The sequence below is a fragment of the Lynx rufus genome, unplaced genomic scaffold, assembly GCF_022079265.1.
Source record: "Lynx rufus isolate CCGP_SWC_20201006 ecotype Redwood Valley unplaced genomic scaffold, mLynRuf1.p SCAF_3, whole genome shotgun sequence".
NCBI lineage: Eukaryota > Metazoa > Chordata > Mammalia > Carnivora > Felidae > Lynx > Lynx rufus.
The window spans coordinates 78803849-78826791 of record NW_025814845.1 but is presented as its reverse complement, the minus strand read 5'-3'; the positions used below and the strand labels follow the sequence as shown (position 1 = coordinate 78826791).

General features: G+C 34.4%; 1 protein-coding gene across 1 annotated transcript in view; it reads left to right on the top strand.

The window, feature by feature from the left end:
• STPG2 (sperm tail PG-rich repeat containing 2) overlaps positions 1-22943 on the top strand; it is a 640262-nt gene that overhangs the window by 222825 nt on the left and 394494 nt on the right. The window contains exon 11 of the mRNA XM_047091542.1: positions 20655-20814. Coding sequence (XP_046947498.1) covers positions 20655-20814 — 160 coding nt within the window. The remainder of the gene's footprint in view (positions 1-20654; positions 20815-22943) is intronic.

Here is a 22943-nt window from a genome sequence, read left to right as displayed (position 1 = left end):
CCCTGGACTTTGTAGATATGATGAACGATCACTCCCATGATTAAATTATGATATATGACACTGTAGAACTTAAAATAGGGAGATTCTTCTGAATTATCTAGGTGGACTCAATGTAATCACATGAGCCCTTAAGTGTGGGGAACTTTCTCTACCTAAGAGCAGAAGGGGAGGCCAGAGAAATAAGAATCTGAGAGAGACTAAATAGGTTGTTGCTGCTTTGAAGATAGCAACAGCCACCTGAAAAGAATGTGGACAGTCTTTAGGAACAGAGAGAAGCTCCCAGTCTGCATGGAAATAGGGACTTCAGACCTTAAGCTGCAAGGAACTGGAATTTGCTAACAACCTGCATTAGCTTGGTAGCGTATTCTTCCTCTGACCTTTCAGGTTAAGAGCTCAGCCTGTCTGGTCACCTTGATTTTGGACTTGTGATACCCTGAGAATAGAATCCAGCCATATCCACTCCAGATTTCTGACCTACAGAACTGTAGGCTAATAAACAAGTATAGTTTTAAGCCACTAAGCTTGTGGCAATTTGTTATACAGCATTAGAAAACTAATACATTAGTCCACAAAGTGAGACCCCTGTTTTTTCATACTAAATTCGCTTAATGTCCCTAAGAAATAATTTGACTTAGTCTGTTCATATTAATAAATGTTTTAAATTTAAAAGAGAAAAAGGAGCATGCTTTTTGATTCCAATTCATACTTAATACTTCCCTGATTATCTAAAATGTAATCTGATTTTCTTCTGTATTTCACATATGAATAAAAACGCTGTACATTTATGAGTATTTTTGATGCTTAGGAACATTATTAAATGATGATGTAAGTACTGATTAATGCAACAGCACCATTTGCACTAGATGAATCCTGAAAATGCAGAAATGATCATGAAATGCAGATACTGACAAGCAAATGTATTAATTTTGATTTGAAAAAATCAAAGTGAGAACAGTTTTTCAGACTTAATTAAATAGAATAAAGCACATTTATAAAATCAAGAGTAGGAAATATAGTGTATTAATTATTAGACTTTTTTAGTAAAATTGTGGGTACTATTTAAGGATGTCACGTTGTGCTTTGTTTGATTAGAGCTTTCTTGAATTTTTAAGTGGCACTGTACATCAACTTTAATTTATATTGTTTATGTTTTAATGGTATACATTAAAAATGGTTAGTATGAAAACATTATTTAATTTGCCTCAAATAATCAAATTTCCATAGATCTTAGATAATATTATATTGTTTGGTCTAAAAGCCTTTCTGAGAGCAGTATGTTTTGTAATATTAGATTAAATATGTTGCTTGGAAAAAGGGAAAGGCAAAGACAGTTTTACTGACTTTTGGAAGAAAGGAGGGGAAGAGTAAAGGAGTAATGCAGATATTAAGAGTATTAAAAATTGAGTACCTTCCTTTCGTTTTGAGATAAAATTACATTAGTATACCAAAATTAAGGCTTTAGAAATGTTTTGAAAGCATATCCTCTAAATCCAATGTATTGTTTATAAATATGTTAGTTTTATCAGATACTGTTAGAATCAGACCTATACTCAAAGATCTTTAAAATTCATATTTAATTTTAATAATGAAATCTGATAATAGAATGACCAAGAGTTTCAGAATACATAATTTCTATTTTGAAATGATATTAAATAATAATTTTAAAAAAGCAATTCACTTTGAGTTTTAGTGTTATGTGATGAAATAAAGAATGCAAAATAATGTTTTGTACCCTCACATCTATAGGAATATATTTATACTAGGAATGTGGAGTGGCCTGAAGAGAGAATGTCGGAGAGGTACCCACTCTCTTCCCTGGTTCTGGGGGGAGAATCACAGCCAGTCCCTAATGTCTACTCAATTAGAAGCTTGGCTTAGTAATGCTCTTCCATGAAAAGATTGGGAGATGGTCAATTTTGCCTACTCCCTCTGTGATGAGTCCTTGATGGCTAGCTGTGGTGAGTTCAATACAGCTGTTAAAAATTGCAGGGTGCCTGGGTGGCTTAGGTCAGTTGAGCATTGGACTTCAGCTCAGGTCATGCTCTCACAGTTTGTGAGTTCAAGCCTCGCGTCAGGCTCTGTGCTGACAGCTCAGAGCCTGGAGCCTGCTTCAGATTCTGTGTCTCCCTCTCTCTCTGCCCTCCCCCACCCCTCAAAAAAAATAAACATTAATTTTTTTTTAATTGCCTCTTTTTTGCTCTAGTCTTATGGGCCTTGTGGGTACAATCCTATTGTTTTTTAGAGCTAGGCGTTTTGGAGCTCTTTCCTCTGGTGGGAATCTATCATTTGGGATGCTACATTTGGGATGTGGAGTGCCAAACCTTTCATTCCTCAGGGAGTGGATAGGAGTTGGGGGTTTCCTCCTGATTGTTTGGCGCTGTGTCAGGAGTGGGGTTTATGGTGAGAGTGTGTCTCAGCCTTTCCTAACCAATTTTGATGTGAGTATTTCTCATTCATCCAATGTGTAAGAGTCACTCAGCTAGTTTCTGTACCTAGTTAAAGGGTCACAGGGAATTGTTGCACGTGTAGCTGTATGTTTAGTACATTTGTGGGAGGAGGGAAGCTCAGGATCCTTCCATGTTGCTTTGTTGGCTGATTCCCAGTAAATATTCAATTTTCATTATTTTGATTATTAGTCATTGATTTTTATTTATTAGCTGACTTTATTTATTAATTTGAAAATCTAACAATCATGTCTTTTTCTATTTTATGTTATAAAATTTATATTTTTCTTATTACTAAGAGATATTCATGTATTATAGAAAAGAACCCATTAGCAACAAGAACTATTACTAGTTATAGTTAATTACTAATTGGAATTTATTTTCTGTAAATTTTTTGCAATAATCTTAAAAATCTTAATTTTTTTACACTTCTATTGATTTTTTTCCTTTGGGTTATTTGTTTTGCAATTATAAGACCCATATCATCTTGAAACGAGCCAAATAAATTTATATTAATTCTTGTTGTGTTCTTTTTTCACACACCATTTTAAATCTTTGGTTTAGGAAATATTTCAAACCTATGGAAAAGGATAGAGAATAACACAACAAAGGTTATCACATTCATTATCCTGCTCTATCAAACTCACATGCTGCCATACATTTTAAACATGCTCAAATAATGATAAGACTATCTAAACCCAGTATTTATCAACATTTGGTGTTTGTGGTTTTCTTCTTAAACCTACTCACTATTGAGTTGAATGATAGTTTATCATCTAATCTACAGCTGCTGTTTAAGTTGATTTGTATATTTTTGATCAATTTTCATTATCTAGTAGGCATTCACCTAGAGCAACTCTGTGGGATTGAGTTTTGCCACCTTCCCCCATCCTCTAAGTTTATTTTCAGCTCTTTTAACCTATGGAGTAAATGGAAAAGTACACTGCAAAGTACTGCTAGCATATCATTTTCTGTCTATCCCTGACTATAATGTTTTGCTTTTTGATGGGTCTTCCTACAATGCTATCTTCTGTGACTAGTTCTCCTATTCTGTGCTGGTAATATTTATATTCTGAGAGTGACAAATTTCAAGTAGCTACAGAAACATAAATTGAATACTTTTTCTATAAAGCAGATTTTAAATTGAATAAATATTTAAATGTTAAAGAAAAATTATCCAAAGTAGGAAACTATAAAGGAAACCTCAGGAAAATGTGACTTCATAAAGTTTAACACTTTTCTGTAGCAAAACTAAATAAAGATTACTACAAAATGCCTTATTAAAAATAAACAAAACTGAAAACTTCCAGACCTTAAGACAAATACCATATATAAAGTCAAAGGAAAAATTATAAACTGGGAATAATATTTTAAATGCATATGAAGACAAAGACTATTTCCTTAGTATACGCAAAGAGATTACAAAACTAGAAAGAAAAAAGATGAACTTAATTAGAAAATGATTCATACAAACCTAGTAAACATGTGAAAAGATGCTTAAATTCACTTGAAATTAAAGAAATGTAGATTTTTAAAAAAGAAAATTTTCTCATTTAGGAGATTTAAAAAAGATAATAGTGTTGGCAAAGGTAGAGGAAATAGGTATACAGTTGGCCCTCGAACAATGCATGGGCAGAGGACAGCAACTCCTTGCACAGGTGAAAATGTGTGGTGTAGTGGTGCCTGAGTGGCTCACTCAGTTGAGCACTAGACTCGATGCTCATCGTAACTCTGCATTGGGTTCTGTGATGAGTGTGAAGCCTGCTTACGATTCTCTCTCTGTCTTTCTGCCCCCCTCCCCAACTTGCATGCGTACTCTCTCTCTCTCTCTCTAAAAATAAAAAATAAAAAAGAGAAAATCTGTGTATAGCTTTTGAGGTCACCACTTAACTGCTAATAGCCTACTATTGACCAGAAGCCTTACTGATAACATAAGCTGTCAGTTAACACATATTTTGCATTTTATATATATTATATACTGTATTTTTACAATAATACAAGCTAGAGGAAAGAAAATGTCTAGAAACTCATAAGGAAGAAGAAATATATATACAGTACTGTGCTGTATTTATTGATACTGTTAAGTTTACATTGTTTATAAAAATGAAGTGTCTGTGCGTACATCAATGCTGTCTTATATGATACAAAAATACTATAGCTATTATATGTATTACACTAGATATCAAAAATGAAAAGATAATTTGAAAAAGAAATTTATATTTATTTACAGGTATGATGATTCATGCATTGATAATGAAGAAGCAGCGATATGATTGCCTTATGGTAGCCTAGCCACTAATGAATGAATCATAAAATTTTTATGGCATAAAGTATTACAATAATATTCATAATGCAGTATCGGACACATTGTTATTGTTTTAAAAGCCACTTACCTGTGATGATAGTCAGTTTCTCCAGTGATGAGAGAGAGAGAGGCACACTGTACAGTAATGTAATCCTTTGAAAGCAAAGTTATAAGGCAGTAAGAAAATGAGCACCTTACTACTTTTATATTAAATATCACTCATTTTATGCCTATGTGAGGATAGGCTACCACTTCCATACAGGTTTGTGCATGATGTCCCACATGATTAATACTTAACCACTGATGATGATGATGATGACACAAAACCATCTCATACTGTTCTTGTACAGTTATTAGATTTTCACACAAAGACACACAACACTAAGTTTATTGGCTATATTGATTGGCTATGATGATTATTTACTATTTGTTAAGTGGAAGTGGATCATCATAAAGGCCGTCATCCTCATCATTTTCACATTGAGTAGGCTGAGGAGGAGGAGGAAGAATAGAGGTTGGTCTTGATGTCGCAGGGGTGGCAGAGGTAGAAGAGGTGGGGGAGTTGGAAGGAGAGGCAAAAGAGGCAGGCATGCTTGGTGCAACTTTACAGAATATATATACACATAATTTCTTTCTGACGTTTCTGCTGTTTTCATTTTTCTAACAATGTTGCTGTATGATACCAATCAGTCCTTCTTCCACCATTTGTTTTAGTTTCAGTGCTGGGTCCATGTCATGAGGGAAGTCAAAAGCAGTCTTAAGTAATTAGAACCCTTCTGTCACATTGACTAATGTCAGTTTATTTTCTGGCACTGCTTCTTCTGTATCTTCTTCCTCATCATCTGGTACTGGTTCAGAAGTACTCCTCTCCATAAAGCTGTCATCTGTTCATTCTTTTGGTGTGGTGTCTATTAGATCTTGAATGTTTCCAAAATACTTATCTTGAAACTGTCTCCTCCCACCTCTTCTGCTGTATCTCCAGTCTTTTGCATGATTTTTTAAAAAATTACATTTGTTGTAAGTCATATGAAGTAATGCAAAACATTTAGACACATGAATAGACACTTTTACAAAGAGCACAGATGGCCAACAGATGCATGAAAAGATGCTCAACAGCACTGACCATCAGGGAAATACAAATCAAAACTACAATATTGCTGCACACCTGTCAGAGTGGCTAACATTAACAACACAAGAAACAACAGATGTTGGCACAGATGTGGAGAAGGGGGAACCCTCTTGCATTTTTGGTGGGAATGCAAACTGGGGCAGTCCCTATAGAAAACAGGGTGGAGGTTCCTCAAAAAGTTAAAAAGAAAACTATCCAGCAATTGCACTACTAGATATTTACCCAAAGAATACAAAAACACTAATTCGAAGGGATGCATGGACCCTCATGTTTATAGCAGCATTATCTACAGTAGCCAAATTATGGAAATAGCCCAAATGTCCATCAACTGAGGAATGGATAAAGAAGATGTGATCTATCTTATCTGTTAATCTTAACAATATATTAATCATTGATCAATAGATAGATCACATCTTCTTTATTGATCAATAGGTAGATAGATATAATGGAATATATTACTCAGCCATCAAAAAGAATGAAATCTTGCCATTTTCAATGATGTAGATGTAGCTAGAGAGTATTATGCTAAGTGAAATAAGTCAGAGAAAGAAAAATACCATATGATTTCATTCACATGTAGAATTTAAGAAACAAACAAATATAGGGGGAAAAAAAGAGAGGCAAACCAAAAAATAGACTCTTAACTATAGAGAAAAACTGAGGGAAGGTGGGTAGGGGGATGGGGTAATTAAGTGATGGGGATTAAGGCAGGTACTTATGATGAGCGCCGGGTGTTGTATGTAAGTGTTGAATTACTAAATTGTACACTTGAAACTAATATTAAACTGTATATTAACTAGAATTTAAGTAAAAACTTAAAAAAGAAAAAAAAACTATCTGGACACAGTTTTCTCCAGCAGGAATTTATTGTTTCAGACTTGCTGGCTTTCATGGCTGTTTCTATAGCAATGATGGCATCTTCAGTGGTGTAATCCTTCCAGACTTTAATGATGTTCTCTCTGTTGGGGTTTTTTCCATAGGATTGACGGTGCTTTCCATAGAGTACCATGTGTAAGGAGCCTTAAAGATGTTTTTGACCCTCTGATCTAGAGGCTGAATTAGAGATGTGTTTGAAGGTAGACCATTTTTATGCCTTTGTTGTTGAACTCATGGGGTGGATGGGGGCATTGTCCAATATCAAAAGAAGGATGCTTTTCTTTTCCCCTTGAGGTACTGATATTGAGCTGAAAAAAAAATGGCTTTTTGAATGTGGTTTTAATTGCTTTCTACAGTTTTTTAAATTTGGTTTATGGGCTGTTGGAACTGTAATTTTTAATTGCCTTCAAAGAACAAGATTTAAAATAATATTTGCTCTTACTGAACAGGTTAGATATCTTGGTTGCTCTTGGGTCAACTGGCTTATAGACTTTCTCACACACACACACACACACACACACACACACACACACACACACACACGTTTCTTATTAGATTTTGAACTTCTTAACTCGATTCAGCTAATTATGCTTAATACCCAAGATTCATGTTACTGTACTACAGATTTTTTTTTCATAGCAATAAATCTTCAGTTCATTATGATTCCACCCAACAAAAGGCCTGCAGAAGTGATTTATTATTTGGGTATTTGGAGATGATACATTTGATGGTTTTTTGGAAAACTTTTTTTTTCAGTCCATACTCAAATGTGCTTTATTGTCAAGTGCATATTTAGATTATCCTCTTGAATTGTAGTGGTGATCTGTTTTTATGGTGTTTAATAAAATTTGACTCAAAATCTTTATTTGGCATTTTTTTAATGAGTTAGCCAGAGAAGTGCTGCTTTTTTCCCATATTAGTCCTTCATTTCTTACCTAAGTTGCATTTAGATTAAATTTTTTTTTCTCTGATTTATAATACCACAAAATAACTTCAGAATTGATTAAAGTTGAGTATAACAATTAATGTTTTAATTTCATAGAAGATCTCATTGTGACATTTTTCCTGGTATGTAAAGCAATGCTTTGGTAAAAATACATATATTTTCCTTCTTATTTGTAAGATTATATTTAGTGATATTCTTTTCTTTGATTATCAAAGACTCTCACTGTAGGCAGTGCTATTTCTTATGCCTAAAAATGTTTCTGAAAGTTGCATCATTACTGCTACTTGCCCAGTTGAATGTACAGAAAGTTTCTAGTCTCCTATTCAAGTTAACCTGTATCAAGCACATGTGGATGCTTACTGGTAAGACTGTAGTACAGAATGCATAAAATTTTTCCCCAGGAAATTTGCAGTGAAGCAGATGCTGTATGGATTTTTTTTCTCCCTACTCCATGAGCTCTGTTAATTCTGTCTTCAGTAGGCCTAATGTTTGAATAAACCAGATGTCTACTAAATCATTTTCATGCCAAGAATTTCAGGGTTTGTACCCTAGTATAGCTTGGTCTTATTCCTTACTATAAGGAAGCTTAATAGTACTGTAATTTAAGGTTTTGGTTTTTAAGATAGAATTTGAGTGATTTATTAATTTTTTTTTTAATTTTTTTTCAACGTTTATTTATTTTTGGGACAGAGAGAGACAGAGCATGAACGGGGGAGGGGCAGAGAGAGAGGGAGACACAGAATCGGAAACAGGCTCCAGGCTCTGAGCCATCAGCCCAGAGCCTGACGCGGGGCTCGAACTCACGGACCGCGAGATCGTGACCTGGCTGAAGTCGGACGCTTAACCGACTGCACCACCCAGGCGCCCCTAGAATTTGAGTGATTTAATGCATGGGTACCTTTAGAACCTGATAGATAATCCCATTGCCTTTCTTTTTATAATTAAAGAATTCCTAAACACTTTGAAAGAAAGAAAAAAAAAAAGGCAGTCCCCTTACTGTCAAGGTACTTCGTGACTTCAGGGACAAAGCACAGATAAAACCAATCCAGAAAAAGGGTTTTTGTCCAAGCCTTCTTGTATAACCACAAGACCAGTAGCTGATGTTTTCTCATTTCCCTTCAAGGCTTGGGGGTTAGCAGCTTTATAGGTAATTAGCAGCTTTAGACGTAAGGGCAGTCCTGATCATAAAAGTGACTGCATTTGTACAAACCAGTAGAATTAGCCTATCTCTTCCTGCCTTAAGTCCTGGTGCTTGCTTCTCTTTCTTACCAATAATGTCCTTTGGCATTTTTGTTTTCAGAATGGGGCACTTCCATCTGCATTAAAAACCTATTCAGACTGGGGCGCCTGGGTGGCTCGGTCGGTTAAGCGTCCGACTTCAGCTCAGGTCATGATCTCACAGTTCGTGAGTTCAAGCCCCGTGTCGGGCTCTGTGCTGACAGCTTGGAGCCTGTTTCGGATTCTGTGTCTCCCTCTCTCTCTGCCCCTCCCCTGTTTATGCTCTGTCTCTCTCTGTCTCAAAAATAAATAAACGTTAAAAAAAAAAAAACCTATTCAGACAGATATCCTTTCTTTTCAGTGATTTTCTTGCTGGTGTCTGGGAACTTGTCTGCTGCCTCTTGGTTGGGCAGAAGCTGCTTTTCCTGTTATCTTGACATTTTTTAAAGCCACACCTCTTTTGAAAAGCCTCAAATCATCCTTTGCTGGCATTACATTCTCCAGCGTTAGTTCCTTTACCTTTTTTTTGGTTTAGGTTGTCCTATAATGACTTCAGATTTCCTTCAATCATATTAGAGTCTATAGGTATGACTTTCTTATAGCAATCCTGCACCCACACAAAAAGCTGCATTTTTAATACAAGATAAAAAAGTATTTCACAAAAAGTGCAGGGTTTTTGTGTCTGCTGGTGTAGCTACAGTGATGGCTTCCCAAATTGTCTTTTCTTTTTTTACATTGGCCCTTAATGCTGGATTCATTTATTTTGGAATGGCAGGCTGTAGACCTCAATCTATAGTACATTTCAAGCAATTCAACTTTTTCTTATACTGACATGACTGTTTCTCTGTTTCTTAGGAGCACTGCCAGCATCACTAGTGGCACTTTGTATGGGTCCTATGGTGTTATTCCGGGCTAACAGTATTGTATTCAACATGTTGAAAAATATGTGAGCACCACAAGAGATCACTTTTTGCTGTGGTAGGCAATTTAGTGGAGAGAGAAACTGTTCATGTGGAGGAATTAGTGTCACACAGTGTTTTAGGCAGATATTCACAACACTTGAGCTCACTGCAGCAGTAACAGGAGATGGCTACGAAATTATCACAGTAGTACTGTGCATGCTACAGTGAATTTTATACAGTTACGATTCAGTACTACATTTTTATGTGTGTTTACATTTCTCTCATCTGCAAATGGTGCCATGTGCTATCTGTAAGTGTGTGTGTGTGTGTGTGTGTGTGTGTACATTTTGATACATTTTAACTTTGTAAATATTTTATTGTAGTGAATGATAAAATACTGGCTACATGTTTTATTCACTCATGATATACCTAACTTTTTCCTAAATTTTTCCATACTTCTAGGCCACACGGTACATATGTGTATTTTTTCAAATTGCTGCAAATCTCCAAAAAATTTTCCAATATAATTATTAAAAAAAATCTGCATGTAAGTGGACCCGTGTAATTCAAATTCATGTTGTTCAAGGGCCCCTGTACTATTGGGGGAGTTTACATTGCTAAAACTTTTCTGAGACTACTTGATAATTTCAACCAAAACTTAAATTGCACATATCCCTTGCCTTAACAATTTCATTTTCTAGGAATTTATCTTGGCATTTGTCCAGAAGTACATAGACATATGTGTATATGTTTTAATTTATTATGTAATTGTTTATAACAATGCAAAAGTGGAAATGAGTTAAATGTTCACTAGTGAAGGCTGGTTAAAGTAATAGAGTAGAATAATATTGTACAGTACAATATTGTACAATAATATTGTGCTCAGTGAGTCCAACTGTGCAGGTTGGTAAAAGAGGGATTTTCTTTTTTACTTTGTATTTTAAATATTTACAGTGAGAATGTAGTGTAGTAATGGGAAGGAAAAATAGAACAATATGTAGTTACATCAAAGGTGATCTATACTGGGCCAGTAATCTATGTGATACAGATCCTAGATCTCTAAGCCAGCAATAGACAGTGGAGACAGGATGCAGTATCTCTTTTTATGCTAATTGATACTATATTTCAGCTAAACAAACAAAATAAATGTTTTATACCAATTTTTGTTTGCCAATCAGGACTATATGATTTAAGTTAGATATCCCTTTTTACTTCTGGTTTGTTAGCTTTTTTTTGTTCATTTCATTTTGCTGTGTGTGTGTGTGTGTGTGTGTGTGTGTGTGTGTGTGTTGTGTGTATGTGTATGTGTGTGTGTGTGCGCGTGTGCATGTTTCTTTTTAATTTTTCCTATGAGTTCTCTGGCAAATTTGGAGTGAATCCATGAGAGATGTGAATTAGATGCTTTTCTAAGCTGAAACCATGAACTTTCTTTTTTCTTTCTCTTGCACTTGTCTTTTTTTCCCACATGCTTCTGTGCATGTGAAATTGACTTTGCCTTTTATTATATAGGCATTAATATGGAATATCTTTATAAAGAAATTCACTTTTCTTATGATAGTTGTATCTTTAAGGTGATGAAAGTATCTGTATTCTACAAAACCAGAACCTGGGACTAGAAAATTTACATTTTATTTAATATATTGAAATGTAGATTTCCAATAACTCTAACAAAGTCATTTGAAATTGTTCAATAAATACTACTTTTTAAAAAGAGTTGATTCATCTTCCTGAAATGTATGGAGAAAAGAGTGTTTTTTTGGTTTGTTTTTTAGAGCATGACATTTATTTAATAATGTTAGTAAATGATAGAGGACTCTATTCTAAGTTTTGGGTTTTTTTTTAATGTCTAATGAAGATATTTGTTAAATTATATTTGGCCCATAACCAAGTTACAATTTTATGTCAGTCTTTGTGCTTTTTGTCATTTGAAACAGATATACTGATATTTTTTTAAACTGCATGTTCAAAAAAAACCCTCATGTTTTAAATTAATTTATTTCTGACATTGAAGAATATATTACTTTCAAATATTACTTGTAGTAGCTATTTGGGGAAAAATCAAGTATCACCCAAATATCAGTATTTATGAGGCATAATAACAACTAAAATTTACACAGTTCTCATAGTGTCACCTAGCACTCTGTGTTGCACATATATTAACTCATTTAATCCTTACAACATGCCTCCAAGGTAGGAACTATTATTATTCCCATTTTATAGATGAGGAAATTGAGACATAAGATTTACCCATGGTCATGTGATTAGCAGAAATACTGAGCCAGACCTTGAACCCAGACAACATAGCTTCAGAGTCCACAGTCTTCACTATGGATGGTTACTAGCATCAGTGCTTAGTAAAGAGTAAATTTTTGTTAGACCAAAACTAAAAGAGTGTAGCATTTAAAAACAGGATCACTTAAGCAGCATTTTGTTTACAGTACAGGGGAAACAATATACCAAACTTTTCAAAAAAAGGGAAAGGAAGAAGTAGGATATTTGCATTATTCTAGATGATCATTTTCTTGATTCTTTATGAAGTTAAAAGATATTTTGGATGTTTTTAGATGGCTATAACCTTTATATGTATGACACTTAGACACAGTGATAGAACCCTTGAAGCTTTTTCATCTAATGTTTTATTCTGCCTGTTTTGTTTCTTTATCTATTCAATCAAGAAACATTTAGTGTCACTAAAAAATGTGTTATTAAATTTGACACCAAGTATAAACTGACTTGAACAATTCTTTAGTGCTATGTGAAGCAGTATAAATCTGGAAGGAAATGGGATATTTAAAATATATTTCATTCATTAGAAAAGATATTAAGAGGAACATTCAGGGAGAATAATTTGGTTTCCTTCATTTCAAATGTACAGTTTGCCTTTTGCTATTGAGATCTATAAACTTGAGATCTTCCATGTGTCATAACATGGAAGACATTATTTGAGTGTATGGTTAACATTACCAGGGATCTTTACCTCTGTGTGTAGGCAGCCTTCGGTTCCTGTTCCCTATCTCCTTTGTCTTAATTACCTTGTTTTCTCTCCTTTTTCATAGTTTATTCCTGTCTGTCATCACCTTTACTCTTCTCTGTCTAGATATAACCATAATTATTTTTATTTCACTGTCTTAAGTTTATTTGTTTTGAGAGAGAGAGAGAGAGGCACAGAGAGGGAGAGAGAAAGAATCCCAAGCAGGCCCCACACTGGCACTGCAGAGCCTGACATGGGGCTTGAACTCATAAACTGTGATATCATGACCTGAGCGAATACCAAGAGTAGGACACTTAACCTACTGAGCCACCCAGACATCCCAGCCATAATTAATTTTTGATGCAGGTAATGGAATGCTAAGATATTTATACCTCACAGAAAGGAAGTCCGGATTATCCTGCCCACTCATAGCTTACTGTGGGAGAGGCAACTTCCAAATATAAATAGTTCTATGACTCATCTCACTACCAATGTCATAGGAAGAAGAGAAGGGAGAAAACACATCCCCTGCACAGTGACCCATGAAATATTTCTGAACATGACCTTCGGCATCATCAGGGTGAGAGGGGCTTGGATGAGTGAGGTTCTTGAAGGCCTGCATGAATGATGCTAATAACAAGGCTATGAATATAACCCAGCAATTCTGACTCTAGGTTCCATGGTATTTCAATAGCACTACCTTAAAATGATCCTTCTTTTTATATAAGAGGTAATTCTTGCCATACTGAACATAATAGATGACAATAGGGGGTCATTTGATTTCATCCCTCACAAGTCACATTCAAAATTTAACTCTATTAAGTTTTCCAAGTTTATCAAGATAATTTTTAGTGCCTTATCTAAATCTGTCCAACTGGTTCTAGGAACAGTTATGGTCTTTTAAAAAATCACTTACATTAACTCTTTGCACTTTCAACTTACAAAAGAATTAACTTCCGGATTTGTATTGAGTTGATGAAACTCTGAAGAAATGTTATCATGTCAGTTAGAACTATTAGGACTGGCAATAATCTATGCTTTTTTTTTCCTGCCTCAGTAACATTAGCATTTACAGGAAAAGAAAGGTTATATAGGCCATTTCTGTTCATGTGTTTTACTTTAATCTGCTGAGATACACATTTTTTTTCTATAAAACCAATGTCAAAGGTGGTCATGAAAAGCTCAAGCCTCAAAAGTAAAAGTCTACTTTTTTGATAGAAAAGAGAAGGAAATGCATCTCACATAAAATATTAATTAACTACCTAACGATTTTGTGGAAGTCAGTCCTTGGTCAGTATGAATAGATGTATGCATATTTCTACATCATTGCTGAGATTGTAAGTTATACCTTTTTTTTTTTTTTTTTTTTAGAAACAGGAACATCCCTAACATCTTTAGGGAAAACAGTACTTGAACAATCTTTACCTAGCACACATTTAATATAAACTGTTTATATGTGAGACAAATTTAGGCACTCTAGGGGTGAAAATACTTTCAAGGCATTATGGCAACCCTGCTGTTAGGGGGGCGCTCAGTGATAAGGCCACACATGGATGAATGACTTCAAGGTAGATACTAACATTTTCATTCACTCTTTCATTAGCTCATATAGTTTCTCATTGATTAAAAAATATTCGTTGATCACTTAGTGACTGCAAGGCACTTGCCATCACTGAAGATACAATGATCAACAAAATACTTTCTGAACCTTTAAAAGTTTACATATACCTATGCAGATGAATGATATTAAACAAGTAATTGAAGATTTATTTAATGGCAAGTGTAACAACTGCGACAAAGTTAAGAGCGGTGTGTCCTAAACGTGTATCACTGGAGACCTGACAGCTAATGGATTCAGGAAAGGTTGAGACCCACAGGATGAGCAAGAATTAGAGAACAAAGCCCACAAACCTCTAGTCAAAATATCTCTTGAGTGAGATAGTCTAATATCCTGGATAGTACTCTAGAAGTGAGTTATAGTTTATAATTCTAGTGCCCTCAAAGGCAGAGAATATTATGACTGAGATTACTAGTTGCCAACCACATATAGATATAAAGATATATTTATCTTTTTCTTCCTTACCAACAGAATCCAATTTTATTTGAAGAGCAATGTGCCCAGCTAAAACAATTCCTTTTTTCAAGTTCTATTATAGTTATAGGGTAGTTATTTGACATACTTTTAACTAATGCAAAGAAAGCAAAAGTTATGGGACTGGGAAAGTTCTTCAGAGAAAGCTGTTGTGTTATTAAACATATTTTTGCCTTTTGTCCTTTACTTTCATTTCTGAAATGAGAATGTTATGGTTTGGGCTATGGTCAGTATCTTGAGAACATAAGGATGAGCTAGTCTAAGAATAATACAGGAGAGGAATGCCTCGGTGGCTCAGTTGGTTGAATGACTGATTTCCGCTCAGGTCATGATCTCATGGTTCATGAGTTTGAGCCTCATGTCAGGCTTGCTGCTGTCAGTGCAGGTCCCACGTCAGATCCTTTGTCCCCCTCTTTCTGCCCCTCCCATGCTTGCACTCTCTAAAAAATAAATAAACATTAAAGAAAAAAGAATGGTACAGGAGGAAGCATGAAAGGGCCTAAATGTCCAATGCTATTGTGGTGCCCCTATGCTCCTGGATTTTTAATGTCAGCTTTCTTTGAGAGAGTAAAAGGAAAATTAATCTGCAAATATATAAGGTAAATAGAATCTTTTTTGAGGAAGCATCAGATAGCTATATACCTTCTTCCTGCTTTTACATTGATGAAAAAAGAAATATATATTCAAATAAATATATTTGTTTAATGAACTCTTTGTATGTTTATATGTTTACAAATAAGTATACAGTATACTTATATTTATGTGTTTATATAGATAAGTATATTTATATGATAAGGAACAGAAGAATTGAAAAGTGAAGGCTGTCACTTCTAGCTAGGGTGATCAAGAATGGAAGAGGACCTACTTGAACTGGGTTTTACAATTGTAAATTTGCCTTCAAATTTAAGAAGACTTTTACTGCCAAAGATAATTTTCCGAAAAATTTCACATTACACTCAGGAACCAATGCATGTTTCCCGCAGAATTCTGTCATGTTTTAGTACAATAACTTATTTGCAACTGTGATGCAGATGGTTTGAGACAGAAGACCTAACGTTTAAAGAGACAGTTAGTACAGTTGTCAGGTATATTTTAGAGCCCTTAGCAAGATTGCTTTGGTAGTAAAGAAAATAAAAGGATAAAGGGAGAGATGTTACAATGGTTATAACTGATGATTTTTAGATATGGGAGAGGAAGGTGAAGAAAAGTAAATGCCAGCTTTCTATTTGCAGACCTGGTTAAATAAGGAGTTATTATAGGTAGGTAAGAAAGGATAGAAGGTTGGGTAGTTGGGAAAGGGAAGATAATGAGTTTTACTTTAAGGCTATCTGAGGCTAATGAAGTGGAAATGTCAGCAAACAACTGCAAAATTGTGATTCAAGTATGAATTGTATAATGTTACATTAGAGAAAGTAGGTGAAATCAGTGGTTTTATTGTCTACATGATTTTGTCCATCAGCATTTTATGTTATTCTTTACTGAGCCTGAAGTACCATGGTGTAGCTTACAATTTTAGTTCCTTTCATAAACCAGCATTAGGGCAAAAAGTCTTTTCTGGTGTTCCAGGAGATTATGGCAAATAAAATCAATATTTTCTATTTTTGCCTATCACAAAACAGTATAATTTCCTATCTATATGAATATTATATGTTATTATTTTTTTGTTCTAAAATAACACTTATTCTTTCCTAAGTCAGATATTTAAAGAGGCATGTGTTCAGGATGGCAAATGTTAGGAAAGCTGAAAAATGGCAAGGGTAATGTGATTGTAATTATAATTTGCAATATGCAAAACAAAGATAATTTGATTATTATCTGAAATGTCTTTATTCTCTACAAAGCCAAAATGAAGCAACTTGAATAAGCATATTGGTAAATTGCTTTAATCAAAAAGTTTTCTGCATATTGAGGCAAACTTCACTACATTTATGACCCATATATATATATGTATATACATATATATACACACACACATATATATACATATATATATACTATATATACATTTGATTAAAGATTGTGATTCAAAGCTTTGTTTGAAAGTTTCATTGAAGTCTGCTTAAGTCGCTTAACTGATAGGACAAGCTTCATTAGAAAATACATTCTAGTGATTTTTTTAATAATTATATATTTGGGATTTTAAAATAAATTTTTAGACTGGAATACACTCAGGTAGGTAGGAAATAACAGCCAGAACAATCTACCCAAAAGGTGTAATGAAAGCTTATTTCAGCCAAAGCATAGTGATAATTCTTACATTATGCTACCTACCATTGTATTGATATGTTTGTCCCTAGAAACAGAAAAGACATGAAAATAGATATGAAAGAGCACTTACTGTATAACTTGAAAGGAGTAGTCGTGGTTCAGTTACCCACAGTGTTAAGTCTAGTGCACGGATTTCTGTCATATGGCTCTTGCTGTCAGGTCTGTTGTAGACTGCTGGGGTTCGTCCTTCTAGTGACGGTTTACCTGAGAAGTGCCACAAGACTAAGATTCCACTCTGTCTTTGTGGCTCTGCCCTTGTCACTCTTTTGAGTTTCCGGTTGAAACCCTGAGGGTCTCTTATTTCTTCCTGCATGTTCTACCCTCTACTCTCAAGTTTCAGCTTTACTCTTCAGCTTTCTACTCTTCCAAGTTCAAAATTTGTTAAATACCTTGAAGAAGAAGCTTGTATTTGGGCATGGAGAATTTTACAGGGGCTTCAACTTGCTTGACAGAATTGAATAAGGTCACAAAGTATGTGAAATAGTTTTTCCAAAACATAAATGTGGCGACCTGCTTTCCCTTGAAGCTGGTTGAAACTAGTGATTTTTTTTTTTTTAAACTGCCTGGGACATTGTCTTCTTGTGATTCTCAACAACTTGACTACTTTTCAGTTTTGTTATTGTTGTTTGTTTGGTTCTTAACATACTAGCAGCTTTCCCTTTAAATATCCAGTTGACATCTCTCCATGCAAGGAAGGTATCTTTGAGGGTTACATGCAGTGTCACACCTAATAGGAATAAAATGCTAATGACAACGATGATGGCAATAGAAGGAAGTTCTAGTGCTTGTTATGTACCGGATACCATTCTAAGATTTTTACATAAATCAATTATTTTAATTCTGTGATTATGTCATTTTTAGATAGGGCCTGAGTTTTCTAGATAAAGTCAGGATACCTTAGATTTACCTCTAATTTGCACTGAGGCATAGCTTTTATTTCATCAGACATTTTGTGGCATTTTCCCTCAGTCTGTACTTACTCTTGTTGCCTCTGTGAGCTGGACATAGCTTCTAGCATTGCCAGCCCCTCACTAGAATGGAATTTTTAGTGCTGTCTGTTTCTTTGAATAATTGGCTGCCAGTTCAAAGTTTGTCATTTAAGCCTAGGACCTAGATTCATGTCCTAGCTAAAAAATTAGACCAGGAATATGCGAATCAGGCATTTTTAGTTTTTGGACCAGGACTCAGATTCTGCTGGGAAGTATTTTGAATTTTCCAAATACAGGAACAGGATACAAATAACTGGGGTAAAAAAAGAAAAGCCATGGGAAATGTTTTTCATATCCACTCACCGTGTGCCTTTCCTATTTTCTGTGATGTATAAAGGATCACCCAGAGAGATTTGATGATCTTAGCTACACATACTGTTTTTTCCTGAAATGGTGTTTAGGGTACCATATATACGTATTGTTTAAATTATTGCTATTAGACATTGTTTCAGATTTATCTTACCAATCATTTGCCTAGGAAATTGACTTGAAAAATCAGTCTCTTGGTCAGACAAAATGAGAATTGAAGATAAGTAAGAAGAACTTAGAAGCACTGATAAAGGATAAAAGAAGGTAGTATGTTTTCAGAGAAGCGTAAATACGCTGTAAGAACGGGTGATCATGAGCAAGGGTAATATATTTTCACTTAATAAAAGAGCCAGTGAATCTATTGAAATTTAGTACAACTAGTGTGATGAATTTTCCTGGGTGGGAACACAGTATTTCTGAAGAAAACTGATCACGGATGCAGTTTCTTATTGTTGCTTCGAGACATTAAAAAAAAAAAAAAAAGATTCCTATGTGGCAGGAGCCATAGCCATCAATCATATAGAGGCTGGGCACTGGAAAAAGGAATAGGTGGTGACACCAGGCACGGTGTTCAGGAAGCAGTAACCATAATAATGTCAGATAAGAAAAATAAAGTGTATAGTAGGGACAGTCAAGATCTTTGCAAAGCTTTCCTAAATACCCTTGAGTATGTTGTGTGTATTCACGATTTCTTCGTGCTTTGGTACTCTCTCCCACTTTCCTTCCACATACTACTGAAGCAGCCCCAAAAGATCCAGAAGTCATCTTTGGAGTTACTGCTATTATTGCTTCTCTTGAGCCCACTCTTACTAAATATTCTGTTGATATAGGCCAGAAGAAAACAACTGTTGACCTTTCTTAGTTGACTTTCCGATGTGGCATTTGGTGTTTGACACGGGACTTAAACCAGAAATGTGAGGTTTCGTGTAAGCATCTCTCCCCTAGTCATGTTGAGTACTCTTACCATATTTCGTGATTCTTTGGAAGTAGAAAATAATGTTGTTGGCATGTGCTTGGAGGTGATAACAAGGGTATGAGAAACCAGAGAAAGTATGTTTTATAAAACATGGACTTTAAAAGTCTGATTTTTCAATATCCAGATTTGTTTGACTTATTCGAAACATTATAATACTCCCCTATTAGCCCAAACTCTGGTAGTTCTGTCTTGTTTGCATTGCAATTGGCTTTTGTAGAATAGTTAAGATTAGCTAATGCTTTTATAGAATTAGGTACCAATCTAAGTATTTTACCTGTTTTAATTCATTTAATCCTCACAACAACCCTATGATTTATGATGTAAATATTATTATCTTTCCCACTTACAAATGAGGAAACTGAGAATCACAGAGGTTAACTGGCTTGCTTAGGGTCTCTAAAGAAGTAAGGCACAGATATTTGAAACCCAAGAAGTCTAGTGCTAGAGTGCACACCATTAGCCACAAGAGTCACCTGTGTACCGGAAAATCATTAAAACTTGAAAAGTTCCATCTTTCTACATCATAGAGATGAACAGATATGTTACATATAACATTTTCTATTTTAAAATAATTTGAGGAAAAGGAGTTAAATTTTTTTCATTAAAATAATTAGCTAATAGTTTACAGGCATTAATTGTGCAATGATATTTTATGTTTAATTGAGTTTAGAATTATTATTGTAGTTATTAATTTCCATGTGGTTTATGTTGATTAAAAATGTTAATATAACTGTAGAGCATATAAACAGCCATAAATGATGAAGGGGGAAGGCTTTTAACTTAATTGGAATTTTAAAAATGAAATAAGCAGTCTCATTCATAGAACAAGTAAAGTATGGTCATGTAGAACAGATATAGCAGGGATAGTTCTGCTGCTTATGAAAACAAAAAATTATTGTTCTCATTCCTGTATGTAATTTGATTTTCAATGTGAAATTTGAAAATGAAAGTTTGATCTATATTATAAAGGCTATTTTTTTTAAAGAATATGGATCTAAGTTTCCTAATTCTATTTATTTAACCTTAAATTTTGACAAGCAAATTTACACTTTTATTAGGAGAGCATAAATTTAGGGATACTCTTTTAAATTTCTTTTTTTAAAAAGTGATTAAGAAAATTTTTATATTTTTCTACTTATGCCATTGTTTAGTGTGAACATCTATGCTACCTAGTCTTAGATATATTCCATATAAGATATGTTTATGCTCATCCATTGAAATCTTTCTAGGACATTCCAGCACCTGGCAGCTATGATGTTCAAAAATCATATGAGATGTCCCAAGTTCAACATAAATACATGCCACCCCGTAGTTTTGCGGCTAAGCTGAAACATACCTCCTTTCTTAGCACAGCTCCTCGGTGCCTGGAGAAAATGACTGATGGGCCAGGTAAGTACAGACTGTGTTTTTAAAGCTATGAGGAAAAAAAAATTAAGGTTTCCATACTAAAATAGAATATTATAAACATACCTTTATATTTACCATACCCCTCTTTTAAGTGTATAAGATGAAAAAAAATCTGCTTTATTCAGTGAAAGATTTTAGATTTTTTTCAGCCATAAGATTTTTTTGAGTTTTATGTCCCTTAATTTTACCAAAGACAATGTTACTCATTTGAACTTAAAACTAATAAAGTCATTTTCTACTAGGGAATAACCCAAAATTCTTAGTATGGTAGAGTTGTTAGAGGAGAAAGGAATTTAACTATGTATAAGACACACATCATGTTAGTGTCATGGAATTATTTTAATTTTTCTCAAGTATCAAGAAAACATCCATATAAAAAGATAAACATTTATTTGGGAAGGTTAAAATTCCCAAAGTAATTTTGATTTTAAAAATTAGGATTAGTTCAGCTACTAATAATAGTTTTCTTAGACTAAAAATGAATGCAATAATTTTTCCTGGTAATGAGGATAAATCAGTTAAGTGTGTTATTTCACACAGGAAAACTAGATAGAAAATAGGAACAATCATTTCCAGCAGTAATTTAGAAATGTATTACTGCTAAACAACCAAACTGTTGTAGTGACTCCTTATGAGAATATGAAGAGAAAAAAAATGAAACAGAATGGAGAAACTCTTTCAAGGGTTTTTGATAAAGAACCAAATTAGGAGACTACAACCTGTCAGCCAATGAGAGTACTCAGAGACCCTACAATCCATAGAGGCTTGCTTTGTTTTTCACTGTTCTTTCAAGAATCAAGTATTTTGCCAATGTAAAGGTCCATTGTAAGTCAAATTTTAACTTTGTGTATTTTCTTTTTTTTTCCTCTGGAGTTTGCTGTACCATTGTTGATTTTGTCAGGTTTCAGCTTTGTTATGAAGTAGAATTCAAACACTGTTAGTGTCCCTGACCACACTCATTATGTGGTCACCCAGAAGTGGAACAGGGGAATTAGTTCTTTGAAATTCTGGTACTATCACGGTCACCATCACCAAGCACAATCAAATAATAAATAAATATCCAGGGGCACCTCGGTGGCTCAGTTGGTTGAGTGTCTGACTTCAGCTCAGGTCATGATCTCACAGTTTGTGGGTTTGAGCCCCATGTTGGGCTCTGTGCTGACAGCCCAGAGCCTGGAGCCTGCTTCAGATTCTGTGTGTCCTTCTTTCTCTGCCCCTCCCCTGCTCACACTGTCTCTCTCTCAAAAATCAACATTAAAAAAAAAATTTAAAAATATCTATTTCAGGGTTTCTTGAAGTAAATTATGTTGAACTTCATATTTTCTGAAGATTATTTTTTCTCTCAGCCTTTACTGTTCTCTCCATAAAAATTATTGTAGATGGAATGTATAAGTTTCAATTAAGTGTCAGGATTGGCACTGTGATTTTTCATTGTTTCAGTATTTAGCCTAGGGCAAGTAAATTCACTAATTGTTTTATTAGTTTTATTTTACAAAATTCAGATAATACTTGCTGTCTACTTGGCTCTCATGAGAATATTAAAGATTAATAAGACAATTTCAAAGTCATCTCCAGAAGCTCTGAAGCTCCTTAGAAGTATAAAACCTTATTATAATATGAAATATATTTCTTCTTGTTGTCAAGCCAGCACTAGCTTCTGAAACAATTTGGGAGAGGGGAGTATCTTCATTATAAAGACAGTTATTATTTGAATTCAAAGACATAATGACTGTCAAAGTCACTACACAACTGTAGAGTAGCCAGCTTGCTAAGTGAAACGAGTTTATCACACTGGTTAAACTAATAATCCATCAAGATTGCCATCCTGCATCTTAAAAGTAGCCTATAATTCAAAGAAATTACAGCAGAAATCCCACATGCCTCTATAATAAACACATTAGAAAAAATGGATTTCTGAAGCTATTACTTGATATCATGATGTATAAAATTTGATTTCCTCTAAAATGTGCAAATATTGTAGTAATTAGAATTGTTCATTGTTTTAAATTTAATCTAGTATTTAAGGTGTACCATCCAAAACATGTTTCTAACATAGATTCAATAGGTGACTGGGGCCAATTCAATTAATATCCATGCTTCGTTTTGGTAAT